Source organism: Hypomesus transpacificus, chromosome 23, assembly GCF_021917145.1.
Source record: "Hypomesus transpacificus isolate Combined female chromosome 23, fHypTra1, whole genome shotgun sequence".
Lineage (NCBI taxonomy): Eukaryota > Metazoa > Chordata > Actinopteri > Osmeriformes > Osmeridae > Hypomesus > Hypomesus transpacificus.
Genome location: NC_061082.1, coordinates 12,963,681 through 12,985,977, shown reverse-complemented (window position 1 = coordinate 12,985,977; position 22,297 = coordinate 12,963,681). Strand labels below are relative to the sequence as shown.

The 22,297-nt window shown below is 44.8% G+C and overlaps 2 protein-coding genes across 4 annotated transcripts in view; one reads left to right on the top strand and one right to left on the bottom strand.

Moving 5' to 3' along the window:
• tsc22d1 (TSC22 domain family, member 1) overlaps positions 1 to 3,443 on the top strand; it is a 29,637-nt gene extending 26,194 nt beyond the window's left edge. For 2 of the 3 annotated variants that reach the window (XM_047046361.1, XM_047046363.1), the window contains exons 2-3: positions 1,184 to 1,235; positions 2,202 to 3,443. In XM_047046361.1, coding sequence (XP_046902317.1) covers positions 1,184 to 1,235; positions 2,202 to 2,462 — 313 coding nt within the window. In that variant the 3' untranslated portion in view covers positions 2,463 to 3,443. Of the gene's footprint in view, positions 1 to 424; positions 790 to 1,183; positions 1,236 to 2,201 lie in introns of those variants that run through there. The other variant, XM_047046362.1, reaches the window with a different exon arrangement.
• Positions 3,444 to 5,297: 1,854 nt separating this feature from the next.
• Positions 5,298 to 8,219, bottom strand: serp2 (stress-associated endoplasmic reticulum protein family member 2). The gene is made up of 3 exons (XM_047047270.1): positions 7,865 to 8,219; positions 6,190 to 6,262; positions 5,298 to 5,829 (listed from the first exon to the last, which is right to left on the bottom strand). Exons 1-3 carry the CDS (start codon positions 7,946 to 7,948, stop codon positions 5,789 to 5,791), a joined length of 198 nt encoding a protein of 65 aa, XP_046903226.1. The 5' UTR covers positions 7,949 to 8,219; the 3' UTR covers positions 5,298 to 5,788.
• Positions 8,220 to 22,297: the final 14,078 nt, after the last annotated feature.

Here is a 22,297-nt window from a genome sequence, read left to right as displayed (position 1 = left end):
ATTTTAACCTGCACGCAAATAAAGTTTTTTTTTAAGTGCACTTGTTATACTATAAACTAAAGCATATGTGTTCGACCGTGCTCAGTTATACAGATTTTTTAAATGGCTAACTGTAATAAAAAGGGTTGTTTATGTTATTATATTGGTATATTGATTCCATTGTTCTCTCTTCTGCGGCAGAGATAGTTAATAAACAGCGATTCTATTTTCTATTTTTCTTGAAAGAAATGCAGTGTTGCTTCTTCCAATCTCATCCGGTTTTTCCCGGTTTTCGTTTTACTGCCTCCCCTCCCTTTCTTGAATAATTTATTCTAATAATGTCGGCTGAGGCGAAGGCTGGGGCGTTCCCACATATTTTAGGCAAATCTCTTACTTCCTCAACCTATAGGATGCAGTCTCGAAGTGTTTGTCTTAAATAAATTATGCGATTGTCCCAGGCTGCAGAATTTTAGCAGAGCTTAGATGAGCTGACCTTGGATATTGTTTGTGCTGCGGTGGTTGATGCACAGACTCCGCGGGACAGCAGGTCCACTGACGGAACACCAAGTGCCTATATACCTCAACTAAAAACCAATGGTCTATTGAAAACATTTTTGATATAGGGCTGTCCAGTGGAGATTCTGTTTGGATTATCCTGTTTAGTTTTTTCTTTTACGGATGGTATAGCATGAATACTCCGTGTTATTCAGTGGCGATGGATCTTGGTGTTTGCCAGTTGAGACATTTTTCCATATCGTTTTTGTCTTCTTTACTGGGAACAGAGAGTTCGCCAGTCCTTCTCGACAATAGGTAAATTCGAATGGTTTCTTGAAAATGCAATCGACAAAGTCGGTGTCGTTTATGTTGCTCGTATTTTGTTGCGATAGCCTGGTACTTGTTGTGGATGATGAATGTTTTTGTGTCTGTGATAGAGATTTCATACAATGTATTTAATTGTAAAATATAAGGCTCTTAAGTTGCCATTACGATTCGAAAGAAAAATGTGGTGGGTCGTTGGTTTTGCTGTCAACCGCAGTTTCGATGGATGCTGTGTGCAGCTTACAAAACAACCCTTAGATGTGTGCTTTATGTTGAATCTGAAGTGTAATACACTACATTAAATCTGTTTTATTATGCCCTATCGGTTTTAAATTCTTAATTGTTTTGAGTATGCTAAACGGCTACTTTTTTTGTTCATTTACAGTTCGTCGGGTGCCAGTGTTGTGGCCATAGACAACAAAATCGAACAGGCAATGGTAAGTTAAATCGTGTCGTCTATTCGTACGTTTTTCACCCGCACGGCTATTAGACCATACCACTTTTCACGTTTGTAACATTATTCTTAGAGTAGCCTACATATTGTCCCTCAAATAATTATGCCTTCAAATGATTGCATCAGTTTGTAGAGAATGAATGGGTTACATAACCTGCTCAGTCGGCCACTTAATGTATAGCAGGGCCTCGACTAGGCTGTCTTAGACACTTACATTCTAGTTCTAGATTTTAAAAGTTACTTTGCTATTTGGTCAAGTGTGTCGTGCTCAATACATTGGTCATAATGTATGAATTGTGCGCGTGAAGTAGGCTATATGCATCGCTGAATAGTTTATAATATTATAACTCATTCTACTAATTTTAACACTTTGTTTTGATTTCACAACGAGTGAGTCGTTTGTTGTGTAAGTAAATGAGTTAGCAAGTTTGAAATTAAAGCTAGCGTCTGTAATATCAACTTTATTCTACAGAATTCTAGTCACTGGAACTGTGCCTAAATGCGCTCACGCAATGTTGTTCCTTTGCTCTGTTGCTAGGCAAACTAAAACGCTTTGACACCTGGATATAAATATCTCGGTCTGTGATTGGCCATATAAATGTGGGCCGGCCATTTTGTCGGTTTACTGTGACGTTTTCGTTTTAGCGTCCGGGGAATGGGAAATAGGCACATGGGGAATATACATTCTAGAATCTACTGATTTGTTATCTAGAAATAAGTTTGTCACAATGCAACTGAAAGAAAAACAATCTGTAATTGTAGTGTTAAGGCCCCGAAATGGTTACATGTTACAGAAATGTTTTCATAGAACACATAGAATGTCTTTAGACCTTTTGAATGATATAATTGATCTAAATCCCTTAATTGTCAGTAAAGTGATTTCAGTTACACGAGTACAATAGTAAACTAATTGGCAATAGTAAACTAAAACGTGTGTGTGTCTTTTTAGGACCTGGTGAAGAGCCACCTGATGTATGCAGTGCGTGAGGAGGTGGAAGTGCTCAAGGAGCAGATCAAGGAGCTGATTGAGAGGAACTCGCAGCTGGAGCAGGAAAACACTCTACTGAAGAAGCTGGCCAGCCCAGAGCAGATGGCCCAATTCCAGGCCCAGGTCCAGACAGGCTCGCCCCCAGCCCCCACACAGGCGCCGGTGCCACAGCCCAGTGGCCCGGCCCAGCCTGCATCACACAACTCTGGGCCTTCTGCGTAGCACAACCCTTCACCTCCTTGGAGAGGGGTGGTCCACATTTACAGACTGACTGACAGACAGACCTGCTATCGCTGCAGAGCTAGCCTGCTACCACAGCAGGAGCCTACGCTGTTAAGACAAGAATTTGCACATGTTTAACTCTCCAGATGAACAGAACGAGGGGGGGGGGGAGGATCGTCATGCAAAGCTTTAAACACGCTATCAAGGACAATCTGAGAGCGAAGACAGGAGATAGGAGTCCTGTTAACAGAGAATGAACTTTGCCAGATAAATTCATGGACGTGAATTGTTGCCGATTTGTCTGACGGTGGTAAAGAAAGCAAACCAGACAGGTGGACATTTCTCCAGGAAAAAAAAAAAAGTATCACTGTGCCGGTGTCAATGGATTCGAAGTGATTGTGCTTGTACTTCAGTAGTGGGGTGGGGGTGGTGAGGATTGTATTGGCTTGTGTTGTCACCACGCTTTGCAGAACGCCGCAGTGTACATACAGGGGTTTTATCCCCGGGCCAGGAGCTTTAGAGAGACAGAGGGAAACAAAGGCGGATTTACGGAGGAAGGGGCGAGGAAGAGAGAACCTCGCGTAGTGACTAAGTAAAGAATGACCAGGATTATCATCATAAAACGTGAGTCCCCATCTGGCATGGGGCAAGAGGGGACGGGGGACGGGGACGGGGACGGGGGCTGGAGTGCAAAGGGGGTTCTCATCACTTGCATTGACGTCATCATTTTTACTGTGGGGTTGAAGGGAGGAAAAAACGTGCTTCAGTCAAAAGCAGCAAGAGAGAGTTGATTCTATTTTTCAGTATTTAAGTTTGAGCCCTGTTATTCTTGCCCTTCTTAAGCCCATCCTGTATGCTTCTCTTCTCCCATTGTGGCATGTTCAAATATACGGGGGGTTGAGATATAGGGCTAAGCTGCATTTTCAAAGGGGAGTCAATGGGCGTATGATGTATATTTCTGTATATTTAGTGTAAGTACAGTGTAAAATAGTGATATCAAGAGGAATAAAACTGATGCTATTTAGGTTGTACAAATTGAGAGGGAAGCTAGTAATGGGCTGGCCTTGTTGAATTGTACAGCCCATTTTTAAAGCTGTAATTCAGGACTATGGAGTTTCACAGGAGTGTAGGATAATCACCTGACAGAACACAAGACAGACAACCGTATGACTTGCTGCAAGAATAACTCTTTACTGTAAAACCATTGTTCACTTGAATTTATTTTGAAGTATTGCATCCTAGCTTTTTTTTTTCTTTCTTAACTTTTTTTCATTATTTGACAGTGAAGTACTACCGGGTGATCAAATCTTTAACTTAACACTTTACTCTGAACATCATAAAAAGAAACTGCGATGGAGTTTTTGCATTCTATGTATCAGTTGTATGCTCATGTTTCTGTGCATGTTTCCTCAAACCTGATAAAGTTGTAACATACATAAAACAATTGCACTTGACAGTTGCACTGCACAACTTCAAATAAAACATGTTAAAGGAGTAATAATAACCCTCGTTCCCTATCTTCTGTTTAATATACCGCTCTTTGTTTGTGTTGTGAATGAAGGATCAGGAGATCCAACTCTCCGTTGGTATCCATGCCTTCACAGAGGTGGGCTTATGTGCATTTAGCTTAAGTGATTGGCTGATTTTTCTCTGTCACCTGACCGTTTCTACAGTGGCGGTCATGTGTATCATCATGCTGGTTCCCACTGTGTTGCCATGTGTTGTGGAGAATGTGGGCTTGATCAGATTATCAATTGAGAAGGATCAGTTATAAAGATATCATCTATTGGACCATTTCATCATCACCCAAAAATGCTCTGTCATACATCAGCAAGATTAAACTCTATTGACATTATGTAAGTTCACATTTGATTTTTGCTCAGAAGTTCATATTATTATGTCAGAACCATTAGTTATGTTCACATTGCTGTTATCTCTGCTGTCATGGTTCAGTGTTGTGTAATCCACCTTCATGGCCATCCCGAACTAAGCAGATGGAATTTGCCATTCAAGATAAGGCTATGTATTTGTCTTATCTCCCACAGAAAGATCCAGATGGTAGTTATGGTGTGGAGGGGTCAGGCACACTAGGAAGCTCTCAAACTGCAGACGATAGAAAAGCTACTGCAGAAACTAGGAAGAGTCTGAGTCAGCAGAACTCGGGAGTTCTAACATAATCTATGAGAAGTGAGCGAAGGACTGATCCATAGGTTAAGGATCAATGACAACTGAACTTGACTGATGTAATGGATTCATTATTTCAATGGAGATCACAGATGTGTGTCAACACTGTTCTGTAGGATTGTATCCTATACACAGGGGTGGCGTATAGGGGGGGGAAGTTAGGACAATTCCAATGGCCCCTGACTGACAGGGGCCCCAAAAATTTGAAAAACTAATATGAATGATAAACCTTTTTCGTCTTCATGGGGCCCAAAATTCCTAACGGGGCCCCTGCCTATACAGTATTGTATAACACCCCCAAACCTCTCGTGTGAGGTTGATAGGTGACAGCAGCGTATCAGAGTTCATGGAATAACATCAGATTTGCCAGATTAGTTAGGGTTAGAAAAGGGGGATGTTATGAGGTTATGTCCATGTTATCTTGGTCAGAGAAGTTGTAGCTTGACATTATGCTTTGCATCCATCTAAAAGTGAGGAATGCAGATACTTGACACTCGACTTGATCTCATCTGGAGAATGGTTCTTAGGCAGTAAACACACTGAAAACAATCTTTTAGAAATCCTTCTGTCTGTGGTGGGCTGAATGTGAGTATGTTGGACACATTTGGGGATAGCTCATTCAAAAGTGGAACTGATACCAGACACTTCCCGAACGCTCTTCACATTTATTTGAAAAAAGTTCTCACGCAACACAGATAAATTTAGAAACAAAGTACTATGGTACATTGTCAGCAGGAGTCACGTAATCGACCACACACACACACACACAGAGAAATGCAGACAAACACACAAGTGCGAAGACACTGTTGGGGGAAAGTCCAGCCAGTGAGGTTCAGCCAGTGAGTAGAAAAATCAGTCCCAGGACACTGTAAACACGGAGCAAGGGAGAGATAAGGATAGAGGAAAGGGTAAGGATGGAAGGAGGGATAAGGATAGAGGAAAGGGTGAGGATGGAAGGAGGGATACAGGAGCAGAGTTGTCAGACAGATTCAGCGAGTTTGCTCCGGGTCTGCAAAGTTGTCCGTGTTTCTGGCTAGCCTGGCCTGTAAAGGACTCGTGGTGGGGCTTGTGGTGACCAACTACCCCAGACTGGGTGAGGAGGATTTTACGGAGGAGATATACTCTGGAGTGGGTCCTCTGGTTTACATTCCCATCCGGATACTCTGGATGATCTGGAAGATGGCTGAGAGAAAATAGGAGAGAAAGAGGAGTTACATACATACAAGAACCACTTCCGACTTCCCGAGGAGGACAATAGGTGAGTGTGTAAGAACTGTACTGGTGCCATGGTGATGAATGAACATGTCCTCAACAGCCTGGCAACTTTCTATAGTCTGAGTCACACGGGAATACAAAATGGACAGTGCAAAATGGATTTGTAGTCTGTAAATAAATACAATTCAGTGTATATATGACACACATTTGATAGTTACATGTATCTCTCAGGTAATGAAACAGCATGTTTGTCACTGAGATATATTAGTTATACTTTTAGTATTCTACGGTCTATATATCGTTGACATGTCTTTCATATTGTGTTTACCTGATCCACAGACAACAAAGACGAAGAGAGCCAGAAGCCAAGGCCCGACTGGATACTTCTCTTCCTGTGGTCGCTGTGGGAACAGCAGATCACAGCGGTCACCATGCTTTTCATATTCTTCATTTCATTCATCTCTCTATCTAGTGGGGACAGTGTGTACACAGTTTGGGCCTGGTTTAATAATGTGTCATTCGTTTTACACAATCTTTATGCAATCATCTATAAACACCCAGATCGACATGCACATTTTGGTTGGAGTGTGTGCTGTGTGACCAGGTTTCACAAGCTCCCAAGAACAAACAATTCAGAAGAAATAAGACCCTTGAGGGGTAAGGGGAGTGACGGATAAACAGACTCCACTGTCACCACACACTAAAACTCTGAACATACAGTATACAACATGTGGGGAGTCAGACATACCAAGGTCACAAGTTAGGTTTAGGCCTGTTCTCCTGTTCTTTCCTGTGGACTGTGAAAAGACCACGGAAACCTGAGAAGCCTAAATGGGTCTAATGATACCCTGAGATCTGCAGCGTCGGCATGTCCTGAAGCCTGTCCTCTCAGCACATGAACATACAGTAGCTCACATGGAAAACACGAGAGGGAAAACCTTGCCTCTGCAGTCTAGACCAACACGAGACCGACTGTCAAAACCGCAACCAAGCATGTGGTCAGAATGATGTCATACCTCTGGATCAAAACTCTACGCTGATGTGGTTCCATTGTTGATACAAACATGATCCAAAATATACAGGGCATGGGATGCTTTAATAGCTGCATGCATCAGGAACACACAATGAGAAGCAATATGCCTTCACCAAGGGAACCCCCTTGGATAAGAGTCTGCTATGTAATACATAATCCTTCATGATAGGTAACTCATAACAGGTTGAAACTCCAGCGCACACTCTGCAACAACAGAGCCAGAGAAAAAGGTTACTGCTCCTCTGGGCTCACTGAAATATCACATTCCTGAGTGATAACACGTATGATGATCCTACCACCACCTGTTCTGTGGGCCCTTGGTTACAGCGGTGGACAGTTACACCAAAGAGTCAAGGTACACCGCACCTGCCACATACAGTATGTACTTCCCGGTATCCTATAACCCAGTCTGTCTGGTTAGCTCATGTCTTGACTCCTACCTCTGCTTAATCATTGACGAGACGAAAGCTTAACAGTGGGAAACTAGGCTCTGAAGTAGGCTAAAGACAGGATTCGAGTCGCTAATGTTCAACATATCGCCAACCGGCATGTCAACATAGGTTGTGGCACTACTATGCATGGAACACCGGTATTTTGATAATGGGTTGCCGTTACGTAGGAGGGCAGAGACCATGAATAACGGACTAGACTTGATTCTACATTTATTAAACTGTTGTTGTTATTTGATATATATGACTGACTTCAAACAACAGCCTATTAAATCTAGAGGGAACTAAAGAGGTTACAGCATGCAAGGTTTGGCCAGATGCGCTGTTACAGATAGCCCTGTCAATCACCATGCAGGATATTTAACGAGGTAGGTTAGCCTTAAGAATGAATACAAATGAAAGTGATATGTGTTATTGGAAACATGCAATCGTTAACAGCAATCATTCAGAAACATCTGTCATGTATGCATCCCTCTCCAGCGATGAAGGGGCTTATCCTGCCAAGAAAAGCCTCGTCTCACCAGCGTCTTTGCAACGTTGCCTCTCTGTGTGATGTTTTTGCTGTGTTTTTCGTTTGCCATGCGGATCCTTTGTTTTGCTACCATCTTCTGAGAGTGTTATTCTTTATGAAAAATTATGTATTCCGCTTTGTTTTGATGCAGTAAGCTAATGATGCCGCCAGAACCCCACTCCTCTGCACCTGCTGTCGCGCGCTTGGAAGGATGTGCGCTGCCTTCCATAGAGCAGGGGCACGCGCCGAATGGTAAACCTTTTTTTATTTTGTATTATCTCAGATCAATCTTCGTTTTAAAAAGAAAATACTTGTAATTCTTTGTCAACACATTCTGCACTTTTCTCATTGATGATTTTGTTTGATATTTGGACTGCCAATTCTTGTGTGGCCAATGATTGAAAAATATGGCAAAAATCATAGGTCACGTGATAATAAAGTCGGCCCAAAAACTTGAACAGTATGTTGAATGTTTCTTTATTAAGAATTAATTGGATCATCACATTTCATGTTTGAAGTTTAAAATGTTATATATTGAACTGGTATATCTAAAAGATGAAAGTGAATACACAATGCCTAAAACTGTATTCTCAATCTATTTGAAACGGTAGAAAGAATGCACACAGATGGACAGAATCTAAGTGACAAGGAGGAAAATGAGGAGGGGACTAGAAAAAGAGGGAGAGAGGCAGAGAATCGGGCCACAGCATTGTAGCAATCAGCCTAACTATACTGGGGGTGATGATAAGAGTGGTTGCCTAGCAACTCCATCTAGGGTGTGTGCGACAGAATGGAAGGACTGCAGCCAAAGCAGTGCGTTGTCCTGACATAACCACCACATGATTCCTGCATGTGTGTGTGTGTGTGCTTGTGTGTGTGTGGAAGTGTATGTGTGTCTTTGTGATGTGTCTCTCTGGTGTATGTCTCAAGTGAACCACATGGAAGGCAGTCTTTTTTTAGCCACATGCGCATAGTAAAGCAGAGCAGAAGGCCCCCACAGTACCTGCACCTGTGGGATGACTGCATCTCTCATCCTACTCAGGCACATCTCAGCCCTGCTACTTGAGCAGCATGCCGATGAGTCAACACACTACACTACACACACACACACACATATCGCACACACATATCGCACAATGAATTACATCATCCTGTAGATTAGTCTAGTTAGTTAGACTGGAAAGGGTTGATGTAACTGTATGGTTCACAGCATCCTAAGGAGTCACATAACAGGCGTGACTGTAACCTAACCTTGGGTGTAGGGGCGTCTCCTTTCACTCTGCAGTGCCCTGCCTTTGTTGCGGCTGGTGACTGAAAGGGGTCAGGCCCTTTGATGCTGCCTCTCTTTGTTGTTAAACCTGGTCTAAACCTTTCTCGCTGGAATCAGGCTCAATCTCGAGGCAGGGATTTGCAACTGTTATAACAAGACACAGATTGTTGTGTGTAATTGTACCAGTAGCCCTATCCTACTGGCACCTGCAGCAGGGAACAGGGAGAATATTTGACACAGATTCAGGTCTGTTTACCTCCAATGTTTTAAGTACTCTTCAAGCCACCTTACAGTAATCAGGCGTTGGTTTTCAACCTCAACGTGAGAGGAAGTTAAATAGTAGTTGGTGCAAGCAAAACAAGTGCCCCCGACCACCTGAAACGTGAGCTATGAATCCAGGTAATGTGAGGCAAAGGCGGAGGGGGATGCTTGGGTGTGAAGGTCAGACGAACAGAGTAGCTAGTGTGCCAATGTAGGTCTCTGGGTTTACACTCATTAAATCCAAACAAGCTGCTCTCTCTCCCTTTCTCTCTCTCTCTCTCTCTCCCTGTCTCTCTCTCTCTCTCTCTCTCTCTCTCTCTCTCTCTCTCTCTCTCTCTCTCTCTCACACTCTCTCTCTCTCTCTCTCTCTCTCTCTCTCTCTCTCTCTCTCTCCTCTCTCTCTCTCTCTCTCTCTCTCTCTCTCTCTCTCTCTCTCTCTCTCTCTCTCTCTCTCTCTCTCTCTCTCTCTCTCTCTCTCTCTCTCTCTCTCTCTCTCTGGCCTCAATACTATAGTAATTGCTCTGGGAGGCCAAGGCTCTAGTGATTCACATGTAATTTAAAATGTCACTCATAGACGTAAGCCTGAACCTACACTTAACACAGAACACACACACATTGTCTACGCAACCATCCTGTTTTTCTAAAAGATGTGTGACATTGAACAAGTTGTATTTCCACTGCTTTTGTGAGCCTGCCTTGTGTCACCTTCTCTGGGAAAGCCTCCTGTTCTTTCTGCTTTTCTATACTAGCCTCAGGCTCTGGATCTGGATCTCTCTCTCTCTCTCTCTCTCTCTCTCTCTCTCTCTCTCTCTCTCTCTCTCTCTCTCTCTCTCTGTCTCTCTCTCTCTCTGTCTCTCTCTTTCTCTCTCTCTCTCTCTCTCTCTCTCTCTCTCTCTCTCTCTCTCTCTCTCTCTCTCTCTCTGCCGCTTTGCTTTGCTGTCTTCAGTTCAACCAGACTGGTCTCAAATATAGTCTGCAAGATTTCTCTTTTCTTTTTTAGGATATAATCATCCGACATTGGTGACATGAGCCTCCCCTCTTGCACTGAGCTACACCTACAGTAGTGTATCTAACACATAGTGACTTTGGATTTGAAACTTTTGTTTTGAAGCCGGGGGTTATTGGGTGGGTTGGTTGTTCAATGACAATAATCATCATAGCAGATCTGTTGTGAGCTCATTGGCGTTTTCCAGAAGGTGAAGCGAGTTGATACAGTAACAGGAGGGACAAAGGTGGAGAACAATGTCTGCCACTGTCAGTTGTACCACAGTCTATCAAGTGCTGTTAAGCTACTATTGAAGTCAGCCCTTCGCCATAGATTAAGATCCGGAAGGAAAGAACCTATTCTAAGCCTTGAGTCTTATGCCATTCTAATTTCACTGCAAGGTACCTGTCAAGTGCCGGGGTTCAGGACTTTAAGTCTATGGGAAGGAGAGCATACACATCAAGTAACATTCTTATTCAGACCAAAGTAAAAAGGTTGGAGAATTTGTTTATTTATTCAAAGTCTTCCGCACGGCTGGAGGTGGAATCAAGAGTGTATATTTATTTCTCTCTCCCTGTGTTTGTCTCCGTCTGTCTGTCTCTGTCTGTCTGGCTGGCTGAATGTCTGTTTCTCTCTCTTTCACACACACACACACACACACACACACACACACACACACACACAACTCGGATGAAGCGGATGGCGAAGGAGAAGCTCCATAGCATATTTAGGTCAGAAGTGGAAAGTAGGCCACGCAAACCGTCAGAGACCCAGCACCCTGGAGTGTTGCCCACCCCCCCACCTCCTTTCCACCTCCATCCATCCATCCGTCCCTCTCTGGTACCTCTGAAAGGCCAATGTTGTGGATTCCTGGCTCTGTACTTATAAACAATGCCTCTAAACCACAATCGCGGCCCATGGACCCTTTAAGGGACGACGTAAACCCATTCTATTATGTACGTCTATGGGAAAGCTTGAAAGATTTCTTTCGACTTAGAAAGAGAGATGCATGAGATTTAGGAGTACAGTTCCTGGTCTGCCCTCGGGTTTCCAGAGACTGTGGATCCTAAGACAGCTCTGTTAGTGGATAGACACCATCTAGGCACTAAGGACACACACTTACTGTTCACACACACACACACAGTCACGCCTTTACTGTAATGACCCAACAACAGTTTCGCGCTGACTGACACAGTTGTTGACAAAGCTATGAGATAGAAGGCAACAGTAGACTCAATGACAGTTGAAGTGTGTTTTTGTAATGGTAGCCGGAGCTGACAGTGTTGTTGAGCCTGTCTGGGTGACAGAGAGGAATGCATCTAATCTGAACCAGCACACGGCCAACTCCAGACATGAAGACTGAAGCCAACCTCACATGAGTCAGAAAAGGACACGCGAGGGCGTGGTGCTCCAGGACAGGAGAAACAGCCTCAGGGGGAACATACCAGGGGTAGGGGAAGGGGCCACGACGGCAGGTAGAAATACATCGAATGGAGGATGTGATTTCACACATTGGCTGGTTTTAATCCTGTTTTCTCTTAGTGTTAAGCCAAGAAACAGAGGAGAAAGAGAGCGAGCAAGAAATTGGAAGATGTAGGCTATCGGGAGATGTATTGAGGGTAAGAAAAGGTTGAGGCAGGGTGGATAGAGAGGAAATCCGGGCAGTTCAGGTGAGAGCAGTGTTCCATTCAACTATCTGGTGATTTATTCACCTGTTACTGATTCACTCTGCTCATTTGTCACTGGGAGAAAGGCTTATTGTGTCTTTTAGACAGGAAACAGACATTTGCAAGACGGGGGGGGGGGGGGGGGGGGGGGGTGAGGGGTGGCAGTCAGTGGAATGGAGTTTGTAGAGAGAGGGAAAGAAAGGACGAAATCAAATGAAGGTTTGTGATTAAATCACATTGAGGCCAGTACATCTGTAATAAGTTACTTATGACAACTGTTATTCTGATTCAATTCCCCAACAAACAGGGATTCTCGATCATGCACATGACTAAGAGCCAAAACACTCCTTTTCTAATACAGTACTAGTGTGCGTGTGTGTGTGTGTGCTTGCATGTGTTTGTGAACTTGTATTGTTTGGCAACTTGAACATGAGATTAGTCTGCCAGGCCATACCCCTCTGCTGTGAACCAATACTATTTCACTTGATGTGTTTGCTCTGATCCAGGCATGCGATGGGGTGCCTTGACTAGACCTCTGGAGACCTGCCCCCCTAGTTTGACATGGCACGAAGCAGCCAGACTCAAGGTCTGCACCAGAGTGACCGTGTGCATTGTTAATCTTCTTCTCCAGTTCATCTTTTTGTCTCTCTCGTGCTCCCTCGCGCGCGCCGAACAAAAGCCACACACACACGCGCGCGCGCGCGGTCACGTGCTCCCGCACGCGCGTACCCGCACTCTCACGCCATACGTGTCTGGAGTCGCCATTTTCAAACAGAGGAGGAAAGCCCATCGCTCGGTGGCTGCCCCAAGCGCTGCTTGTGAAGAGAGAAAAGAGAGAGAGGGGGTGCCACAGAGCGACGTTGGAAGCAGGATGTGCTGGCCCAGCAGTGCAAAGGGGAGAGGCCCAGTGCAGCAGAGATAGAGGAGCGGTGGTGGCTCAGGGTGGTTTTGGGGGGGGGGGGGGCACGCGTGTGTCACTACTCAGCCCTCTTTGTCCCGACACAGCGGACGATTAGTGGTCCCATCTCTTCTTTGTCCAGGACTTCTAGTGGTTCTGTAGGCTGGACTCAGCTCATATTGTCCAGGCGTGGGCATCACACAAAACCCAGCGTGCTGTGGTAGCAGCTAGCCGTTGCTTTTTTAGTGGCTAACCTTTACAGGGACAAAGCAGGGGGGGACAAAAGAAGGACAATGAGATATTGCAGGCCTGAAAACCCCAGAGAACGCAAGAATGAGAGCCAGCGAGGACGCACGCACACGCTCGCGCGTCTACGCGTGCCACATGCACACACATGAGTAGACGTGACCACATCGCACACTCACAAGGGAATGCATGAGCACACGCTCTTCTGGGTTTCGGTCAGTGTTTCAGCAAAATCTGGGGCGTCTGGATCCAGCACATTCAAGCTCACATCCTGTATTGGGATATGTGGAGACTTTTTTCTCTGCAGCTTTGACACTGTGCTCTGGGTCTGAGGAAGCCCTCTGTTTCCCAGCCTCCCTGCCTCCCCCCCCCCCCCCCCCCCCACTCTACCAGCTGTGTGTGTGCGTGTGTGTGTCACATTGCTGCATGACTAGCCGGCTCATCGCTCCTTTGATGTTCAGCTCCCTGTGAGCTTAGACATGGCCTCCGTTTTACTTGCCTTCCCTAGCTATCACATTCCATTTTATTAACCTTCATATTTTCTTTCTGTCTCTTTCCATTTCTCTCTCTCACCCTCTCTCTCTCTCCAACGGTTGTTGAAGAGTTTTTGCCATAGGGATAAAGAGCAGGATAGAGCAGGATAGCTAAACTGATTCATGAATATCCTTTCCCCCCCCTGTCTTCTCCTTCTCTCTTTCTGTTTCTGTTTCTCTGCCTTGAGAGCTCTTCCTAGATGTTGGCATGCTCTCTGGAGAGACTTTTCAACTGGGAAAGTGTGTGTGTGTACAAGGTGTGTGTGTGTGTGTCATGGCATTAACAGTTGAATAAGCCCAGAGGTCCAGATGGCTGTCATCATTTTTCTGCACACACAAAGGCTCTGGCTGATTCACAAAGGATACTGCCCCGTCCTTCTGTGCAGTGATGGCTGTCTGTGTTCAGTTTTATTAGGCTGTTTACAAGGTGTCTGATGACTTGGCCCGCCTCCACAGTGTGAATGTTTGAATTCCCTCATGAATATGTAACAGCTCTGCATTGGTGACTCCCTTGCAGTCTGCAATAACATCGGTATTTTTAAACTGCCATCCTGCCGAGGTGTGTGACTGTGTGTGTGTTCAATCTGTGTGTGTGTGTGTTCAATCTGTGTGTGTGTGTTCGACCTGTGTGTGTGTGCATATTTCAGTGTTTTCTCAGACCCTGCTCATCATTCTGCACCCACGAGGCAGTCACACCAACATCTGAGAGATAGGAGGGAGACCTACATTTGAAGTAGTCACGTTTCACAACAAAAACAACATCTAGACAGAGTCCTTGTGTTCGTCAGCGGGGCAGAATAACATTGCCATGTCTGGATAAGTCATGAGGAAATATGTATGTGTGTGTGTGTGTGAGTGTGTGTGTGTGTGAGTGTGTGAGTGTGTGTGTGAGTGTGTGGGTGTGTGTGTGTTTGTGTGTGTCTCAGTGTTTTGGATAAACATGCTGGAAAATGACTTCCTTTCCTTGGCCCTGCCTTTCTTTCAAATGGTAGAGGGCTGTTTAAAGACAGCAAGATCTCTTTCACTGAGCCAAGGTCAACACAAACACACCCACCCACACATGCACACACAGGTTTCCACTGCACACACTAAGGATAGGATGTTGCCACCGTAAAAACCCTAGTAAACACCAGTGTATCAGCTGGTGTGTGTCTGTGTGTGTGTGTGTGTGAGTGTGTGTCAATGACCCACTGTCTGTCTGTTAGAGATGGCAGGGGGTACCAACCCACTGCAGGGTAACTGGGTTGAGCCGTGTCAGGCCAAGCACACATACACATTCCTTAGTTTGCATGGCTCAGATGTGGACAAATACACATCCCCCCTCATACACAGTACCATGCAGAGCTTGTATGGAGAAATAGGAATGTTCAGTTATGAATTCCAGCCTTTATTCCTGTAGTCTTATGATTTTACAGGACACAGACATTACTACAGTACACAGACACTCTTCATGTGTGTGTATTAGCATTGGCATGGCTAATCAATAAACATGCTAACAGGCTATTCTCAGTTTCAGATGAATGCACTGAAAATACTACCAAGTTTACATGACCTTTAGTAGGTAGATAAACAAATGAAGTGTGTTACACGATCAACTGTCCTTTGAAAGTGTGATCGGTCACGTTATTTGATTCAATGGCCTATTCTGTCCTTATCTTTGAAAGTAGTCGTTCCAGAGCATGACCTAGGCTGGACGATGCTGTCTTTGTTGTGACCCCTGGGTTGCACAGTTAACATCATAGCAGACTAACAGTCCAGCTGATCATAGATCCACTCAACTAGACTTAAACATTGACAAAGTAGAGCCTTGCTGAGAAAGGACGTTCACACACTGTGAGGCACCAACATACTAAAAGATTCAAGATTCAAAAAGCTTTATTGTCCAATATATTGCCATGTTCAAAATGTTTTCTTTTGATTGAAGGCGGAGTGTGTGTGATGTGTCAGTAGCATGAGTTGTGTAAGTGTATTGCATTGGAATGACTTTTGATCCAGAGGCATTCTGAACCTTCTTCTTGATGGTAAACAAGGTGGTAAACATGGTAACTGTTGCTCAAAGCTCTGGTGGAGGGGGTGGGAGGCATCCTGGATGATGAAGTCAGATTTTCTTTCTAAACACGTTAGGGTTAAGGTTAGGTAAAACACATTTTCCATCCTATTCCGACAAACACATGACGAGTGTGTTTTAGGAAATAACACAGACACAACATCCAGGACAACTGAATGACCTTCCAGGAACAAGATGTTATTTTCATCTGATGTTTTGAGAGTTGTCAGGTCAATAAGAAACAAAAGGAAAAAGGCAGAAATTGTCTTCAGTCTCTGAAATCTTGATGACATCACCAGGTTGTTTTGACTAAATGAGCTCACAGCTCACATACCAGACGGTCTCTGCAATAATCCCCCACCGACACCTTCAAGTGATACACACAAACACACATACACACATACACACACGCACACACGCACACACACACACACAAACACACACACACACTCCATCAACACTATCTTGTAATAATCAGTGCATCCAGCCAACAGAGAGGCCACACTCAGTCAGTCCTGTCAGATGGTTTCTAGCTGCCTAGCAGCCAAACACTTCTGTCTTTTCTGCCCTGCCAGGTCAACACAGCCCTCCTATTTACTGCATGATCTACCAGTCCTCACCCAAACACTCCTGTTATCTCTGCCGTGCCGGGTCAACACAGTACTCCTTTAAACTACATACTCCAACAGTCCTCATGCAAACACTTCGGTTATCTCTGCCCTCCAGACCTCAAGACCACCCCAAATAGAAGTCGACTCGAATCTAAGTGAGATATTGGATAACATTTTCTGGAAATACTGGGAAAGAAGTTGATCCCTAATGGCTCATTAACTATCTCCAGGAAGCATCACAGTATCTAGATTTCAGGGTCAATATAACCTCTGATTCAGAGCCCTTCACAAATTCACATAAGCCTACTGTACATATAACCCTGTCAACACCTGTAACTTGAGGCCCACATGAGCAATTCGCTTGACCATGCCAGGAATTGAAGCATGAGGTAATGTTTAGGTGCCTGCTTGTTTGCCACTTTCAATGTGTGTGCAAATGTCTATGAGTCAGTGTGTGTGTCTATCTGTCAATACGTCTGCGCTTGATTGTGTGTGCTTGTGTGAGTAGAGCTATTTGACTTTGTAATTCCCCATGGGGATGTGAGAGAAGGACCCCATACAGGACATGGGAGAAAGCCTCGTGTGTATGTCTGTCTATGTATATGTGTGTGTGTGTGCCTCCGTGTGGGTATGTGTATTTGCAAGGAGGAATGTGTGACATCACAGAGATATGTGACACCCTTGGCTTCCCTGACTTGGCTGCCTGTAATCTCCTGATCTGCCCTTAAGGCAGACTCTCCACTGACACACAGTACAATAGGTGATAAGAACATATCGTTTGAAACTCTCCGGTACGACTGAAGCTTGTCATTCCTGGGGTTTAATTGGGTAACTTTTGAGTAAACAAACCGTTTGAATCCTGGCAAGAGAATGTGGTTTGATGTGTGTGGACTGAAATCTCCCGGTTTGTGGAGGTGATAAGAAGCTATAAACAGTTGCGTTACTGCAACACAGACACAGGCAGGGATGGGTAGGACTCAGCTGGCTGTGCTCTCTCCTGTGGGCTCTCTCAACAGGACTCAGACGCTCCAACTGTGTGTGTGTGTGTGTGTCAGTGTCGGCCATAGTGTCAGTGGTGGTGATGTGTGTGTCTTGGCATGTTGGTGGTTATGATGGGTGTGTGTCGTTTTCTGTGCCGTTGGCAGTTCAAGTTCAAGTCTTTTATTGTCAGTTGCACAGAACAACACAGGGTCAGACTGGGCACTGAAATTCTTAGGACAAGACAATGCAAAGCAACATGGCAAAACATAACATACAAGTACACAGAACATAGAATACATCTATGATAAGCTAAAATAAAATAAACCTTGTAATATACAATAATATACAATATTCAATACAGTATTTTAAACCTCTAAATACATATAATACAGATAACAACCTATACTAACCTTATAAACCTATACTAACCTAAGACAGGTGAAATAGTGCAATGTAGTTGAAATAACCTATACTAACCTTATAAACCTATGCTACCCTAAGACAAGTGAAGTACAACAGTGAAATATTGCTCTATCGGTGGTGCGTGGCCATAAGTGTTGGTATCGTTGGTGATGGTGCGTGTATGTGTGTGTGTTGCTGTTGATGTTTGAGGTGTGTCTGTCTTTGGTGGTGTTGGTGACAGTGGTGAGTATGTGAGGCATCTCAAGCAGCCGGAAGAGAAACTTCCAGGAAGAGTATCAAGATGATATCAGCTCTCAGACACAATGTGTATACTGTCACAAAAACACACAAAATCATCTGCTTGTTTTTAAATCCCACAACGGAATGAATCGACATCCCAACGCACCGACAATGTACACAATTAGATGGCCGGCAAGCAATTGATGAAGGACACATTTAAAGATCATACCTACCCTCCAACAACACGCTACACAGCCAAAAGGGATCGATGTATGGCCCATGTTAACGGCCACGTCACAGCCAGACTAGTGTGTCGGTTCATAATACCTAAACACACATAACCCAGTTTCCTTTCTCCTCCCAGAGCCAGGGCAGATCTAAAGCAGGGAGTGCCCGTCATCCCCCCTCCCACCTGGGATAACTTGAGCCCCCCAGGAGGCAGGTTACTCAGCTCTACATTTTCACTCCAGCACTGGAGAAAGCAGACAAAGGCACATTGTGCCCAGGGGTCTGTGTGGTTGTCTGCTCTTCTGTGGGGCTTGGTGGCGTCGCCTGGCTGTACGTCCTGACTTTAGGGCCTAGCTCTAAGACCTGGCTGTTGGGCCTGGATAGCCTGAGCTCTAAGGCCTAGCGGGAGGGCCTGGCTGTAGGGCCAGGGTGTATGCATGTGTGTGTGTAGATGTGTCGGGTATAGCTTGCAGTCCCTAGTACCTAAATCCTGTTCTCTTTAGCGTGACTCCAACATGACTGATGTCTTGGAGCTAGTCCAAGCAGAGCATCGTGTGGCAACAGATGATTTACATACACACCTGGAGGCCCCATTCTCTCACATCTCACCCACAATACTCCCTCCAACTCTAGTCTCTGTTTGTTTTCTCTCTTTTTATTGGTCGTTCTCTCTGTTTATTTTCTGCAAGACTTGTAGTCTTGTCTTTGTCCTGGGTCATTTTCCAGTTGAGGGCCCCTTCTCAGAAGACTGATAAGAACATGGAACAGGCTCATTCCCAGAAAACAAATGAACTTCTATGAATTTTTGAATTTATTCAACTTCAAAAACATCCGTTGTAGCAACCCCTTGCTATTTGGAAGGAACATACAGTACCAATCAAAAAAAGAAAACTTACAGTAAATTGGACTTCTGCAAATACACACAGACCTTGCTATAGAGACAGTGACATCAATCCATTTTATAAACATAATTTATGCTGCTTAAATGACTAAATGTAAATAATTGAGCACTATGCTGTGATGAAGGGTCCAGTTTCTGTTTGTTTTTAACCCCCCCCCCCGCACACACACACACCCACACCCCACCTTTATGATTCCATTCAAATGAGAGCTAGTCCCAGGAAAAGATGAAATCATATCTTGCACATCTTGCAAATTGTTACAAGGATTTCCAGGTACTAGGATCAGATTATTGCCGGTGAAGATAAGGTTGCGTAGATACAATTTGACAATCTATCTTACTCAAATGTTTTCAGTCATACACACAGACACGATACACACACGTGCTCACACACACAGCCACACATTCTCATGAACACTCCCTCCCGTTCCTGTCACTAAACACACCCGATATGCATGACTCACAATTTCCGAGGAATTCCCTTCTCATTAAGATGCTGTTGCATGGAAAGCTTGTAATTCATGTGGTTCATGTGAATCTGATTCATGGGCTCATTAGGTTAATTAGGCCGGCATTCCCTCCAATTATTGACTGCAACGCCACTCATCATCTCAGTATAGTACATTGCATAAGCACAGTCCAGGCTGGGAATACACACACAACTTTGTGGCACATTATGGAGAATGGGCTACCATGTGTTTGTTGTGCAGGCCTTGAGGAGTCTATGAGAGAGCATCAATCACTTAGACAGATCCCACCCAGTACAGGGCCAAGCCAAACAGTCCCAGTCAACATACACACACGCATGCACACGCACGCACACACACACGCACCCACACACATACACACAAACATGCACAAACACGCACAACTTGTGTGTGCATTCCTGGTGAGCACCTTCAAACCCATTCACACATTCTTTCAGACCATACAGTGAATAAACACATTCTCCTATACTTTGAACATTTGAAGAGTAGAGCACATGTGCACAGAGACCCATCATGTTTGTGAGACTAACGAGAGGAGAACAAGGAACACAGAGGGGTTTAGACCAAAAGAAAATGGACTCCAATACAGTGTCACAATGTTGTATGAAAAACAACCAGTACGGTTCTATTTTCAACACAGAGTCATTTGAGCAATGTATTTGGGATGTAGTGTAAATGAAACAAACAGTTCTCTAAATACTGTGTGTTGGTTGACGTTTTCCCTTGCCTCCTCTGTCCTGTCTTTTCCTGTATTCAAACTGTGAGGATGCTATAAAGTAGCAGCACTGTGACCTAGCAGACCAGGACACACCCAAGGACACACCCAAGCAGGGACAAACGTTGAACTATGCTAGCCTGTGCCAAGTGAGCCATGCTAGCCTGGGTCTGGCCAGGTCAACTCTGCCAGTTTGAGCAATCTCCTCCCTTTTTTTGGTCCTTTGCAACTGGATCTGCTGGCCAAAAGGGGAATGAACGGAGAGATTTTGAGAAAGAGACACAGATGGAGAAGAAGTAGTAGGTAAAGAAATCAAATCAGATTTGTTTAGCCTATTTTACAAGCAATGTCACAGTGGGCTTCACATACGCCCATAAAAGTGCACCTAACCCTAAACTCTCATGGAAGACAAGGACAAACTCCCAATCTACCAGAAAAAAAAATAAGAAACCCTGGGAGGAGCAATTCGAGGAGGCAGAGAGGTGCATAACATAGGCTTTAACACTTACATTTAGTCATTTAGCAGACGCTCTTATCCAGAGCGACTTACAGTAAATACAGGGACATTACCCTGAGGTAAGTAGGGTGAAGTGCCTTGCCCAAGGACACAACGTCATTTTTTGGCACGGCCGGGAACCAGCAACCTTCTGATTACTAACCCAATTCCCTAACCGCTCAGCCACCTGACTCCCTTTAACAATGCCCCTGGAGTGTGTTTACTCTAAGCACAGAGTGAGTGTGTTGCTTAGGTCTGACCAGACATGACTTCCATCTCCTTTTCTCTTCCCTATCACTACCAAAACCCAGAAACCTTTCCCTCCCTCCCTGTCACCTCCCAGAACAGTTCACATGTGGTGCTTGTGCAGACAGTGTTGAGTTAATATCTTTGTGCAGAGCCAGCAGTGTCCTAATAAAACCATTAGAGTAATTACATCTCTGTAGAGAACCAGGCTTGGTGTCAGAGGACAAAATCTCCTCAATTCAGACACAATCCCATTAAGGCTATCAGCATATTTATGAGGGTTGTAAAGTTAGTAAAGCGTGCAGGTCATAAGGAACATTATCATGTTGAGTCAAAGTAACTCAAATGTCTTTTCTACTCTAATCCTCTCTCCTCTCTCTTTATCTCTCTCATTCACACATACACACACCCGCGCACACACGCGCACACATGCATACACACAGGGACTTTGACAGAGTGGTCTGAGTCTCTCTTTCTGGCTCTGAGAGTCATATAGGAAGAATGGCAGGATTGAATCCTTCAAGCACGCGTGTGTGCGTCCACATCGTGTGAGTTAAAGAAAGGATTCTTCTTCTTCAAAAGTGTCTGCATGAGTGTGAATGTGTGTGCGTCCGAAGGAGGGTGCCAAGTTGAACCCACTGACACGTACCTTCCTTCATCCTTCTGTTTTCCCCTTTTCTCTTCCTCCCTCCCTCTCTCGCCAAGACAAGGTGGGCCGTCAGCAGTCTCAATGGGAGCAGAGCCAGGAACACACAGCTACTTCCATCTTCAGAGCAGCAAGAGAATGCAGGAGGAGACACAGGGAGACAGGAGGAGACAGAAGGACACAGGAGGAGACAGAAGGAGACAGGAGGAGACAGGAGGAGACAGGAGGAGACAGGAGGAGACAGGAGGAGACTGGGGTGTAAGGAGACTGGGGTGAAAGGAGGAGACAGGGGAAGACAGGGGGAGACAGGGGTGAAAGAGACAGGGGTAAAAGGAGGAGACAGGAGGAGACAGGAGGAGACAGGAGGAGACAGGAGGAGACTGGGGTGTAAGGAGACTGGGGTAAAAGGAGGAGACAGGGGAAGACAGGGGGAGACAGGGAGACAGGGAGACATGAGAGACGGGGGGATACCAAAAGGGAGCAGAGGGATTCAGGGTTGGGCTTGGCTTCAGAGTCATTGATTCAGCTGTGTCTCACATGGAGCGAGAGGCTTATTTGACCCAGTAAGATGAAAGCTGCAGG

What these genes read in the sequence shown, in the direction of transcription:
- serp2 (XM_047047270.1), bottom strand. Translation starts at nt 7,948, where the DNA reads ATGGTAGCAAAACAAAGGATCCGCATGGCAAACGAAAAACACAGCAAA. An exon ending in GCAACGTTGCAAAGACGCTG is followed by an intron (nt 6,263 to 7,864) that starts GTGAGACGAGGC and finishes CTGTTCCCACAG; the next exon opens with CGACCACAGGAAGAGAAGTA. An exon ending in CTTTGTTGTCTGTGGATCAG is followed by an intron (nt 5,830 to 6,189) that starts GTAAACACAATA and finishes ATTTTCTCTCAG; the next exon opens with CCATCTTCCAGATCATCCAG.